Source organism: Cydia splendana, chromosome Z (genome assembly GCF_910591565.1).
Source record: "Cydia splendana chromosome Z, ilCydSple1.2, whole genome shotgun sequence".
Taxonomy (NCBI): Eukaryota; Metazoa; Arthropoda; class Insecta; order Lepidoptera; family Tortricidae; genus Cydia; species Cydia splendana.
The window spans coordinates 19027078-19040296 of record NC_085987.1 but is presented as its reverse complement, the minus strand read 5'-3'; the positions used below and the strand labels follow the sequence as shown (position 1 = coordinate 19040296).

The window sequence follows — 13219 nt, the reverse complement described above, 5'->3', positions numbered from 1 at the left end:
GGTAGTACTATTAATTATTCTGTGATTATATCTCTCTTTTTAGTCAATTTAGTGCCCACATCATGCCCATGTTTCAATCCGATTCTGTCTCAGGTCATATTGTAATTGGAATATTTGCAATCCAGCAATAAAATAGTAAAGATTATATTATATACATTTTGTATTAGTAATAAGTCAAAATCTGATACATTTGAATAACAGTCATGGATGAAGAATTAGGAGAAGTAACGCAAGAGAATTATGATTTACCTCCAGTGAAATACGAATGTAAGTTGCAGTTTATTTTTAACTAGACAGGATTTCATTTCTCCCTTAAGATTACCTTCCAAATGTATAAAAATAAAACCGGTAGGCAGAATATGCAATTGTAAATATTGTTTACTTTGGCTGCCTATTCAATTTAAGCATTAGCTACCAGCTAGGTATTGGCTAGACATTAGTTTGACATTTACTAGTCTGGCTGAATGTTTGTCCTCATGTCATAGTTGGAACAGGATATGATGCAAGAATTGCAAGATGGTGCAAACCCATAGAGTTTTTTAAACATATCTGCATTCCCTAGGTGCACGACTGGTGCTGCCCACCTTTTGTGGGCTTTTATATGTAAAATCTTATGGAGTAAAATTAGTTCCAACGGCCACTAGCGTTAATGTGTACCATTTCATAAGATTATGTGTGTTTCTGACAACCAGTGCCACTTTTCCCTCCACTAACTTCGCACCGTGCCAAGAAAATATCAATATTAGACATGGGCCGATATTCAGTAATTATTCAGTATTATACTTATGTTTTTATTTGGCCAAATTATTCAGTTAAAGTGCAGAATATTCAATAAATATTTTTATTGTTTTTCTGTTGCAACACTTTAAAAAGTAAGGTCCTTCAGAACTTTCCAAGTACTACCTTCCATCAGGTTACGTTTACCCCATTGTCATTAAAACAATATGATGAGACATGTGGAATATATTGGATGTTTGATTAATTTGGAGTGTTGTAATTTTTTTTGCGACACCCTTGCCTATTGAACAGTCTGTGTCCGGGGGATTGCCTAGGAAGCAATTCATCTTAGGCTGCTAATGTAATAGAAGCATTTTAAATGGTTTATTAGAATTATATTTGTATCTATGTACTTTAATTCTTTTGTTTATGCCAAACATTCATGTATCCCACTTTGCAGTGTCATGTTCCTTAAACTTAATAGGCGAGAAATATATAGAATGTGAATTATTTTTATTTTATTTCATGGATTTAATGAAAAATATTTTGTCATTTTTGTAGCTTGTTTAGTGCTCTTCTAACATAGGTAGGTCTCTAAGGAGCTTTTAATTTTTGTGCCATTGTCTCCTAAGACCATTTTGGCATAGCACCACAGGCAACTCTGAACTGACAATTCTCAATTGGTAACTGCTCTCAGTGTCCAATTTAAAAAATTCTCCTTGTTCAAAACATTTCTATTGTTCACAGATTTGGACCACACTGCTGATGTACAGTAAGTACATTTGCGCTTCTTACATCTACCAAATGGATGCCTGAGCATAATAATATTAATAATATATTATGACTTTATGACCTGTTACCAATATATTTTGGAAAATAAAAAATAATGCACTTCCGCCATAAGTAAAGAAGGCTGGTAACTCCGTGCATCAGTTTTCTTACTAAAACATCGTAGTCGACATCTAATGTCAAGTAGAACATTGCTAAGGGTTCCTTTGGGAAATGAAACTATTGCGATAAGTTTGTTGGGAAGTGAAATTTGGCGAAAGGTATTTGGCCCAAACGAAAGTACACCTTCCAATAGAGAAGGGTCCTTATGCTTTATGTCCATAAGGACCACTCATGCACATGAAGCATAAGGACCCTTCTCTATTGGAAAGCCACATTTATTTGTTGGTAATTTTGAAAGCTTTTAGCGCCTTCCACACTCATGTGCGAATCGCGGCGAGAAGCCGCGAACACAGAGTGTGGAGTTTTGAACGCAGACCTGCGAAATCGACTCCATACTCGCGTTCGCGGCTTCGCGCCGCGATTCGCTCACGAGTGTGGAGCGGGCTTTTGATGGAAAGGTCCTTATGCACATGAGGCATTAAGGATCCTTCTCTAATGGATAGCCACAAATATTTTATTGCAGTGGTCTCCTTGTCGATTTTTTTTGTCTTGAACTAAATCAGAGTTTTGTATGAACTATATCTGGTAAGCCAACTTTGTTAGTAGAAAAAGACACGAAATTCTAAATTTGTATGGGAGATAGATCTTCGCGCCTACACCTTTTTCTACTGATAAGTTATGCTGGTAGATTATATTAATTTAGTAGTAAAAAGTAACATGAACAATTCCTAAAACGATATCCAGTAGGTATAAAACTTATAATACAATGTACGGTCCTATCATTTGATTATTTTCAGATTACATGCGTGGGGCGATAGTCTGAAAGAAGCTTTTGAACAGTGTGGGATGGCAATGTTCGGCTACATGACGGAACTGAACTATGTGACCATCAGAGAGGTGCACACCGTCGAGGCCAATGCTGATGACATGATGGGTCTTTTGTATCATTTTCTTGACGAGCTGTTGTTTTTGTTTTCAGTTGAACCATTTTTAATCTGTAAAAAACTGGTGATCACAGAGTTTAATGTGGAAGAGTTTCGGATTGTTTGCAAGTGTTATGGTGAAGAGTTTCAGATTGGCAAACATCCCCAGGGGACAGAAGTAAAAGCTATAACTTATTCTGCTATGCAAATTATTGATGAACCAAAAGATAATAAATATGAAGTATTTGTTATAATAGATATATAACTAAATAAATATTGATTGCTTCATTATTTTTAATTGTACAATTTTTAATTCTTATCCTTATTCATGAGCAGAGTCGCGTTTTAAAAAGGGTTGTGTCCTGTAATTGGTTTACCTCATTGCAACAATTAACCACATTTATGAAAAATCCGGACAAGTGCGAGTCGGACTCGCCCACCGAGGGTTCCGTACTTTTTAGTATTTGTTGTTATAGCGGCAACAGAAATACATCATCTGTGAAAATTTCAACTGTCTAGCTATCACGGTTCGTGAGATACAGCCTGGTGACTGACGGACGGACGGACGGACGGACAGCGGAGTCTTAGTAATAGCAGGGTGGCCACTTTCTGGAAAACCGGGAAAAGTCAGGGAATTTCGCTAGTCATGGAAAGGTCAGGGAATTGTCAGGGAAATTTAATGGAGGTCAGGGAATAAAAATTGTCTCTGTATGTACATAATAAAATAAAAATAAATTTATTAATTTTACCATCTGCAAACATTATATCTTCTTCTTCCTGGCGTTATCCCGGCATTTTGCCACGGCTCAATGGGAGCCTGGGCACAGAATAAGTAATAGGCGTGGGGTCCGCTTGAGTACTAATCCCATGATTTGACGTAGGCACTAGTTTTTACGAAAGCGACTGCCATCTGACCTTCCAACCCAGAGGGGAAACTAGGCCTTGATGGGATTAGTCCGGTTTCCTCATCATGTTTTCCTTCACCGAAAAGCAACTGGTAAATATCAAATGATATTTCGTAGGTACATAAGTTCCGAAAAACTCATTGGTACGAGCCGGGGGTTTGAACCCGCGACCTCCGGATTGAAAGTCGCACGCTCTTACCGCTAGGCCACCATCGCTTCATTATATATCTATAATCTATGTATAATCTGCAAATATTATATATCTACTATAATTAGTCTAACGCATTCACTGCCAGAGGGCGTGGCCTAGGAACAAACTTGTATGACGGTGGACGCACATTTGCGTCGGGGGCAGTGAATGTGCTAACCTGTTCACTTTAAAAACCCCAAACGATGTACAGATTAGCCGTTTGGCACACGCATACTAGAGGTCAAAACAAAATTTTTGACCCGCAGTTCCTAAAAATATTTCCCGTAGGAGGGGAGTGCTGAGTCATTGTTTTTTTTTTGTATGGGAGGGAAATTTTTTTTTTCAGAAAAGCTTTTTGAGGCGATTCTAAAACTATACCACATCATTACATTTCAGCCATTTTTTTTAAATTAAAGCAAAAATAATTTTCAAAACATGCCAAGTTTGGGCTTCTCCAGGTACGATATGGCTGATTTTTTTTGTACAATATACCTCAAATGATACGTGATATCCTCATATCTAACCCTAATAAAGCAATTTTGCAAATAATTTCATTTAGTATTTTTTTTTAATTTTTCAATAATACTAAGTGATACAGTCCTACTTCAGTATCTATTCTACGAGACTTAATGGAACTGTACTGCAGATACGGTGCATATTAATCATAAAATGATACGTAATATCCATATATCCAACGGGGAATACCTCTTTAACCCTACCATACACGATTAGTTTCTAAAAAAAATTTTTTTTCTCATAAAAAAAAACAATGACTCAGCACTCCCCTCCTATGGATTTTTTTTTTAGGAACTGCGGGTCAAAAATTTTATTTTGATCTCTAGCATGCGTGTGCCAAACGGCTAACCCCGTACATCGATTTGCGGTTTTCTATGAAATTGGGGTCGTACGTTTGCCGCTAAATAGGTTAATAATAGGTAACGCTATATCCTACCACGGCGGTATAGACAAAATAAATATTGAAAAAAAAAAGATCCACGCGGCTCGTAAAGAGAGCATTACGAGCCGCGTGGATCATTTTTTTTTGTACACGGAGGAGCTACACAAAAAGATAGAAAATTTAAGTCCAGGGGGCCGATTTTTGAAATTCGACCACTCGATTTCGTGTATTTCGTTAAATGATATCTCCATTTAATCCATCTGGCGTTTAAATTCTACTAATAGAATTGAAATCGAGTGGTCAATACCACTTTACCACTAGATTCCCAATTTCTATCGCTCGTATCTAGTAGATGATGAAAATATTTTGAATTAGTCTCTTTTTTCAAATTTAATTTCCAAAATATCGATCCTAGAAGAAAAATTGTGAGGACCAAACTTGTAGAGAATCAAATTTCCTAAAATTTTTGTCCTCACGGTTTTTCGAATATACACAGGAGCCTGATTCAGTCTACTTTAAAAAAAATCCAACAACTGATTATTCACGGGTAGGGTCGGTTTTTTGGATATAATGACTGGACTAATTCAGATTCTGCAAAAACTCAAAAATGTATTCCAATTACATATTTTATATTTATTACATTTAAGATTATGGTCAGGGAAAAACTTGAAAAAACGCCTGGAAAACCGGGAAAAGTCAGGAAATTTGGGTTATAGTAAAGAGTGGTCACCCTGAATAGGGTCCCGTTTTACCCTTTGGGTACGGAATCCTAAAAAGGCGGTTTTATAAAACGCTATCCTGGCACCCCAGTCCCCCCTATCTCGGCAACATCTTGAATTTGTGTATTCGTCCTCTAGCTGGCGCGGGGGCACAGAGCGGGCGCGCAGGTGCCATTGTGGGTAAAATCAGTCAAACGCGTCTGCGCCAGTTAGTATCATTATCATTTATATTAAATATATTAAGAACGGGTCACTCACGTATTTTAAGTCGAAAAACGCTCGACACGTTTCACTCCGTACCGAGGAGTGACATCAGGAGCTTGCGTTTACGGTGACGGACCGGCGCAGACTGCGGGCCGCAGCCCTCCGCGCCCGATGACTCGGCGCAGGCGCTGGTGGCGGCAGGGGGAGCGAGAAACTACCCTCGTTTATCGCATTATTGTCAAATGATGGATTGCACGCAACACTCACTACGTCATTCGCTAAAGGTTCGTCCACACTGTCCACCGACGTAGTACCCAAAACAGTTTTCCAGCTTGTAGGCACTGACCAACCACAATCACGGTTAAAATTCGGATGACGACCAATTTCGATAGCCTCCCGTACTTTTCGCTGAATCACAAACTTTTCTAATAATAATGCGATAAACGAGGGTAGTTTCTCGCTCCCCCTGCCAAGCCGCCACCAGCGCCTGCGCCGAGTCATCGGGCGCGGAGGGCTGCGGCCCGCAGTTTGCGCCGGTCCGTCACCGTAAACGCAAGCTCCCGATGACACTCCTCGGTACGGAGTGAAACATGTCGAGCGTTTTTCGACTTAAAATACGTGAGTGACCCGTTCTTAATATATTTAATATGTCTGTGTCTCACGGAAGTTTTGTTCATAATCATTTACCTATTTGTCGCAAACCATGGTATTATAACCTGATGTTCTTAAAAGTAAATGAGTAGGTACAGTCATGGACCCTACTAGGGCGTGACAACATGTTATACTTAATTACGTACATAGGTACACACTTTTCTATTGCACATAAAAAGTACCCAAGTAACAATTTGTGGTTCTATAGTAGTCGATAGAACGTTTCCCAAATACCACCTAAGGTCCTATAAAAGACCAAAGAACATTGTATAAAGCCGAAATGGCGCATCTTATGTGCCATTCAGTGATATAGTAGACCTGTAGCAGTGTCAGTCGTGACGTTTTAGGTCTATAAAAGTGATGTGATGATCACTTTTGTGCTGATTTGTTGTCAGTAACGCCATTATAGTGTTAATTTATACTATAGTGGCATTGGAGATTCCATTATAGTGCTTGTTTTATACTATAGTAGTATTTGAAATTGTATTATAGTGCTTTTTATACTATTGTAGAATTCATAGTTCCTTTACTACGAAATTTGCTATCAAGTTTTCCATCAACTGTTGTGAGTGGTTTTGTTGTGTGTTTACTTCACAAAAACGGTACTAAGTAAAGACTTTATATTAATATGCGCCATTTAGATGTCGAATAATTCGGTCCTTAGTGCAAAAAGTATATGGGACGGAAGTTTTACCGTTAGAATAGTATTAGTTTAATGAGGAATTTTAAATGCCCCCTCGATTTATTTATGTTTTTAATAAAATATTATGATATTTACCATAGTTACTACTATACAGCCAAGAAGTAAATCCGACGCTTTTATAGGCTAACTATAGAACTTACGACGAAATATTCACCGCCATCATGATTAAAATTAGGGTTCCAAAAGAATTTTGCTGTGACCCAGTTACACCTACAAACTATAGGATTTTTTTAAATTTAGATGTAGTCATTACTGTTGTTTCCTTTTTCAGTGTGATTGGTAAAAAAAATGTGCTAATAATGGATGTCGATAAATATCTAAACCGTCACGATTTTATGCTTGTATTAAATCATTGATGATAAATCTCACCTACAATCACTAATATCACTGGGGTCTTTTTTATCAATTCATTAAAATATAAAAATATTTTGTACGGAACCACATTATATGGCTTAGGCCTGAACTTATATAAGCAAGATATAAGTAGCCATTACAGATCAAATTTATCATTTACAAGTAGTCGTTTTCTACCTTTATGTATCTAACTCGGTTTATATAAGACATAAAAACTCAACTATAACGCTGTTGTCTTTTAAAAGAAAAAACAAACCCACTATACAACAGTTTTGTGATATAAAAGAGTCATTGTGACGTTTACAGCGATGAGATATAATAGGGATTTATATCAAAACTACTAAAGCGCTTTTCAACGCTATAAATATGTCCCAAAAACGCTACTATAGAGCAAAACAGTTCTATAATAGTGTTCATATGACTACTAAAGTATTATGTACTATAGCAGTGATCTCTAAAGCCACTATATCCTATAATCGTTGTATAGTTGGGTTTTTGTCACTGTTTAAACAAAAAACTATAGCGGCTTGCAGGGAACCTTAATAGCGCAAACTACTAAAGTATTATGTACTATAGCAGTGATCTCTAAAGCCACTATATCCTAAAATCGTTGTATAGTTGGGTTTTTGTCACTGTTAAAACACAAAACTATAGCGGCTTGGCAGGGAACATTAATAGCGCAAATTAGTTGCATAAAAGTGATTCCAAATACTATTATACAGTAATATTGCTCTAAAGTGGTTATATTTGAACCTGTTATAGTACACGCCTATAACGGCTCTATAAAATGATGAAATAAACCTTTACATCAATTGCTTATAGAATATATTAGCTGTATAAGCCTATAGAGCAAAAAGGTGTTGCCAAGCGCTTTTATACGATAGGTGGTCACCTCTGAAACCTTAATACGACGTCTATACAAGCTTTTAGCGATAAAAACTAAAATTATAGGACTAAAATGTTACTTGGGTAGGTGTAGGTACCGTAAAATGGGGTGAGTAGGGACAAAACTGACATTCAAACTTCGATAACATTTTATTTTTACATATGTAAACTGAATGGTATATATGATAAATTTTCCGGACATTTGTATTTTAATTTTTTTTTATGATTTTGGGTAGTTTCATTTCATAACTTTACCGATAAACACAAAATCCCTCCTCACCCCGTAGTACCTCGTAGTTGGGGTGAGATGGGATTTCATACAAAGGTGATTTTGGAACATTGTTGGATCGATTTTTTTTCTTATGAATATCACTATAGCTCCATTTGTAATACGAATACATTATTTAGGTCCTATGTCCTTAGGTACCATGCTGGCATCCTTCTCTCCCCATTCATAACCCAACTCTCCACGCAATCCCTACTCACCCCATTTTACGGTACTTAGTAACACAGAAAAAAAATCAAGTATTTAAAATTTATACATTAAAAATAACTACGTATAGGTAGGTACTCTGACGACTCCCAAATAGCCAAGTGTCGTAAATAGGTACCTAATGCATTTTTGAAAACTAATTATGTATTTGCGGCACTTGCGATTGAAACTTTCGGTCCAAACACCAAAAAAACTAGTAATAAATTTCTACCAAACTAGTAATAAATTTCTACCAAACTAGTCTGGGTGTCTGGGGACCTACGGGCTGGCGCATTTTTTGCGCAAAAACTCAGTAGAGGGGGAACGCGGCCAGTGTCGGGAACAATGCCTCAGGCTAACTTAGGTTTAGACTTATGATCATTTGTTTCATCTCTCTGTCTAGTCGACCAATTCAAAATGGTGAAAAATAGAGATAATACTCCTAAAAATACGTGTGATACTGATACCTCATAGTCCTTGGATTCGGAATATAGGTAAGGTACATGAGGTACATCCTATAAAAAAATATAATTATGTACTTGCTCCTTGCTAAATTATATTTTTGGAAAGTTTTATGGAGACTAACAAAAAACGCTAAGCGGTCTTCGTAGTCTATGGATGATGCTGTATTAAGGGTGTCACATGCGCGTTTCTGACTTATACAACCTAATGAATATTTTGTAAGTTGGCAGCAGTACACTTAATTTTTAAAGCCTGACCAGTAACAACCAGTAATATGTGTATAATAATGATCCTTGTCAAGAGGGCGCTGTTATTCTCATGTATAGGGTGACAGTTTACTATAGTAGTGGACAGACACTCCTCCTTTCGGGCAAACTCGGCTCCGTTCGGCTCAGACGGCCTACCGCGAACCACGTTCGAAGTGTTGCCTCCCTGTCACACTTACGTACAAGTGAGACAGAGAGGCAACATGTCTAACATAGTTCGCGGTAGGCCCTCAGCATTGTGCATTGCCACAGAATAAATAATAGTACTACCGTACAGAAAGGACAAAATTCAAGCCATTATCTTATCTGTGGTCGTGCACGCAAAACCAACTCTAACGGCCTTGCCCTTAGGGCTTCCAATACCGGGATCCCGTCAGTTTAAACGCATTTTTCAATACCGGTATTTTTAATGCAATACCGGGATCCCGGTATTTTCAAAAACAAGGAAAATGTGCCGATTATACCGTTTAAAATCCAATAAAATGATTGAATTCGGCTGTATCAAGAAGATTACTTGCCCATTTAATTAAAGAAGATCATTTAATAGGAAATATTACGCGAAACTCTGCATAGGTAGCGCCACTACCCCTATCTGTCACAATCTGGGGGTCTACCGCGAAACAAGAAAATCGAAATTTCGTTATCTAACCTCTCTAACACTCTTGCATATTCGAGCGATAAAGAGGCAGATAACTAAATTTCGATTTTCGAGTTTACCGGTAGGCCCTTGTTAACAAACCGCCTTGATGCATCAATGTCATATTTTATTGTCAAATAACAAGAGAGATCTTGTTATGTTGTTTCGAGCAGTAGCAGGGAGTATGTATTGAAACACCTTATGTGTGATAGTATAAGAACATATATTCTCTAAATGCCTGCCTATATATACACGTTAGGTTGCGCTGACACAAGCAATACGCGTTTATGTCGCAGTAAACCAAAGTGTTACTGCTAAACACTAAAAGTGGACAATCGCCATATTACACCTCCCCCGAAAGTTCCTCTCACCGCCGGGGTGGCAGAAGAAAAAATTTAAACGCATGTTACTTGTTTACAATTTTTTCTGAAATCAATAAAAAAAAATGTTAATAAATTATATAGGTATAATGCAAACAATCTTTATTTAGCTTGATTTTATGTGTCGTATTAATGTCGTAGTCCTTGTAAAAAATTATCGTTATCTTTTAATAAGAAAATATTATCTTCACTTAAAATGTTATCATCTCTCAAACGTTAATATATTAATTTACTTCCTTTTCTCATAAAATATAAATCTCGTTCTTTAAAAACATTTACCTATTCTTCATCTTTAAGACATTTACTATTCAACTTTAAAACATTTAAAAACATTTGGTATTCAACTTTAAAATATTCACTCTCGCTGTTTATAGTTACGGTACCCTATAAATCTCGTAATAAAAATAACTAATGCCGTATTAAGACGGAGTCCTAAGCTCCTAACATAATTAATGGGAATGGTTACCCAGGGCATGGTCACCCTATAATCAATACATCATGGGCTACGCTCCCGTGCGTATCCGAACTTCATAACTACATGCGGGATTGGCTACCCGAGGGCATGGTCACCCTAAAACACAATAATAGCGGCATATCAGGCCAGGCTGTACGGCTCTGCCTGTACCTAGAGACACAAATACATTAAGACTTAAAAGTCTCCTACAACTTTCACGGAGGATACTGTATATCACACTATGATCAAGTACGAAGGACTAGTGCTCTAGCTATAAGGTCACATTGTACGAATGTGCCTATTAAACTCCTTAAAACTTCTCAAACTTGTACCGTACTGTAAGGTTTTTTATAAAATAAACACTTTTATTTAACTTCCAAAATTAAAAAAAAATGTAATAAATCAAACTTTCGCTGTATATCAGGTGATCAGTCCGACACGTAGCTAAAGTATTAATCATTACTCAAAAACAATTAAATAATTTTATTGAATTGAGTTGTTTATTACTTAATCGTTATGCGATGTATCAAATTCCATTCATCGCTTATTAAAATATTCTAACTCGCGGCAAAGTCTCGCGGCCTAGTTAAGTTTTCTGTCGACGTGCGCACAACGTGTGGCACGCGCTGCAAATTGCAACATACATAATTGAGGACACTATTCGACACTTTTAATTTTTATATTATATTATGACTTCTTATGAAAATTATTTATGCTCGAAACGAAATTGAGTTTAACGACAACCTTTAATAATTATGAATGATTTAAATATGACTGCTACTGAATTGGAAAAAAAAAAATGCTGGCTTTTAGAGAAAATAAAATAAAATACTAAATTACACGTAGGATTTACATCCTATTGCTGCGTGGCTGGCCGTCCTCGGCTTCGTCTTCGTCCGGTCCGGTGCGAGTTCGCGACCGGCATTCTTGGCAGCTGTTGACGCGGCCTGGCGAGCTGGCACCTCCACGTGGCACTCGCTTGACGATTCATATGGCTGGCTGGCTCTGCTTCCGATGATTATGGTGGGCCGGGATAACCCTGGACACCTCTTGGTTTGCGAGCCGGGAAACCCTGGACAACGCTCTTCGACCTTCGCTCTTCTTGATTTCTCTTCTTAACTTGGTTTCCGTTTTTTGATGTTGGGTGGTTCTTCTTTTTTCTTGGTTCTTAATGGTGGTTGGTTCTGACTGCGTGGATTCTTGCGTTGAAAGTGTGATTGGTTATCTGGGTTGTAGTCTTGGTAGATTTTTTCTTCTTTCTTGAGTATTAGTTCGTTGGTTCGCTGGTCTGGGTCGCCATCAAATAACAAGAGAGATCTTGTTATGTTGTTTCGAGCAGTAGCAGGGAGTATGTATTGAAACACCTTATGTGTGATAGTATAAGAACATATATTCTCTAAATGCCTGCCTATATATACACGTTAGGTTGCGCTGACACAAGCAATACGCGTTTATGTCGCAGTAAACCAAAGTGTTACTGCTAAACACTAAAAGTGGACAATCGCCATATTACAATTGTCTGTGAAAACTTGTCAAAAAACAGTTTAAGGCACTGTATGTATAAGTTAGTCTATGAATTTACTAGAGTCGGTAGTGCTGCACTCTGGTGGCAGAACATTGTAGTAATATCCCTTATTGAAACAAGATCTATGCATATGCGTTAGAGAAATATTTGTTGATGAATTCTGATGTTCAGGATATGATATTAATATAATTCATTCTTAAAATTATATCAAAAAGTAGAAATAAATGAGCAAGGAATTGTAGTATGGCAAACGAATTTTTGGTGGCAAATTTGAATTTAGTTGGCTGGTTTATTGGGTTGAACTTAAAATGTGACTGGTGAAGTCAACAAGGCGGATAAAATGATTGCCAATCATTTCACGATAATTATTGCAGATGGCGATTATTGTTTTTATCCTAAGCTAAGGACATACATATCTGGTGTTACAGTGAGCCTTTTTTTTATAAAACTTAAAAAAAATAAGCGATTATTAGTACCGGATCCCGGGATTGTCTTCATCAATACCGGGATCCCGGTATTGATGAAGACAGTTTCGGTATTAATACCGGTATTGAAAGATGTCCGGTATTTGGAAGCCCTACTTGCCCTCCATTCACACTCCTAACTTGTAGTCCGCCTCATTGGGTAGGATTGTGTATGGGGGTCGCGGACTACGTGCCGTCCTACAACACCCAAGTAGGATGCCTCTTGGGTCCTACAAATCCTGCAAGCCCCGTTCACCGCTGTAGTCCGCCGCGTAGGATTGTGTGTGGGTTGTCGTCCTACGTTGCGGACTACCGTGTTTGACGTATGACAACAGTGCGCGCCATTTTTTTTGAACTTTATAAAGAAAATCGCTGTTTTTGGGACCAGAAATCACCCAATCACTTCAACAAACAATGGAGGAATAGGCATTGCAACAATTATTACCAATACTTAAGAAATATGACGCTTTCTGGCGAATTTTTAGCAGTTTCTTTTCCCACACTCTTTTTTATTCTTAT

At 37.5% G+C, this 13219-nt stretch overlaps 1 protein-coding gene across 1 annotated transcript; it reads left to right on the top strand.

Moving 5' to 3' along the window:
- LOC134805248 (protein archease-like) lies at nucleotides 1-2817 on the top strand. Its single transcript, XM_063778561.1, has 3 exons — nucleotides 1-267; nucleotides 1465-1489; nucleotides 2406-2817. The coding sequence occupies exons 1-3, from the start codon at nucleotides 204-206 to the stop codon at nucleotides 2794-2796; spliced, it is 480 nt and encodes a 159-aa protein (XP_063634631.1). The 5' UTR covers nucleotides 1-203; the 3' UTR covers nucleotides 2797-2817.
- Nucleotides 2818-13219: the final 10402 nt, after the last annotated feature.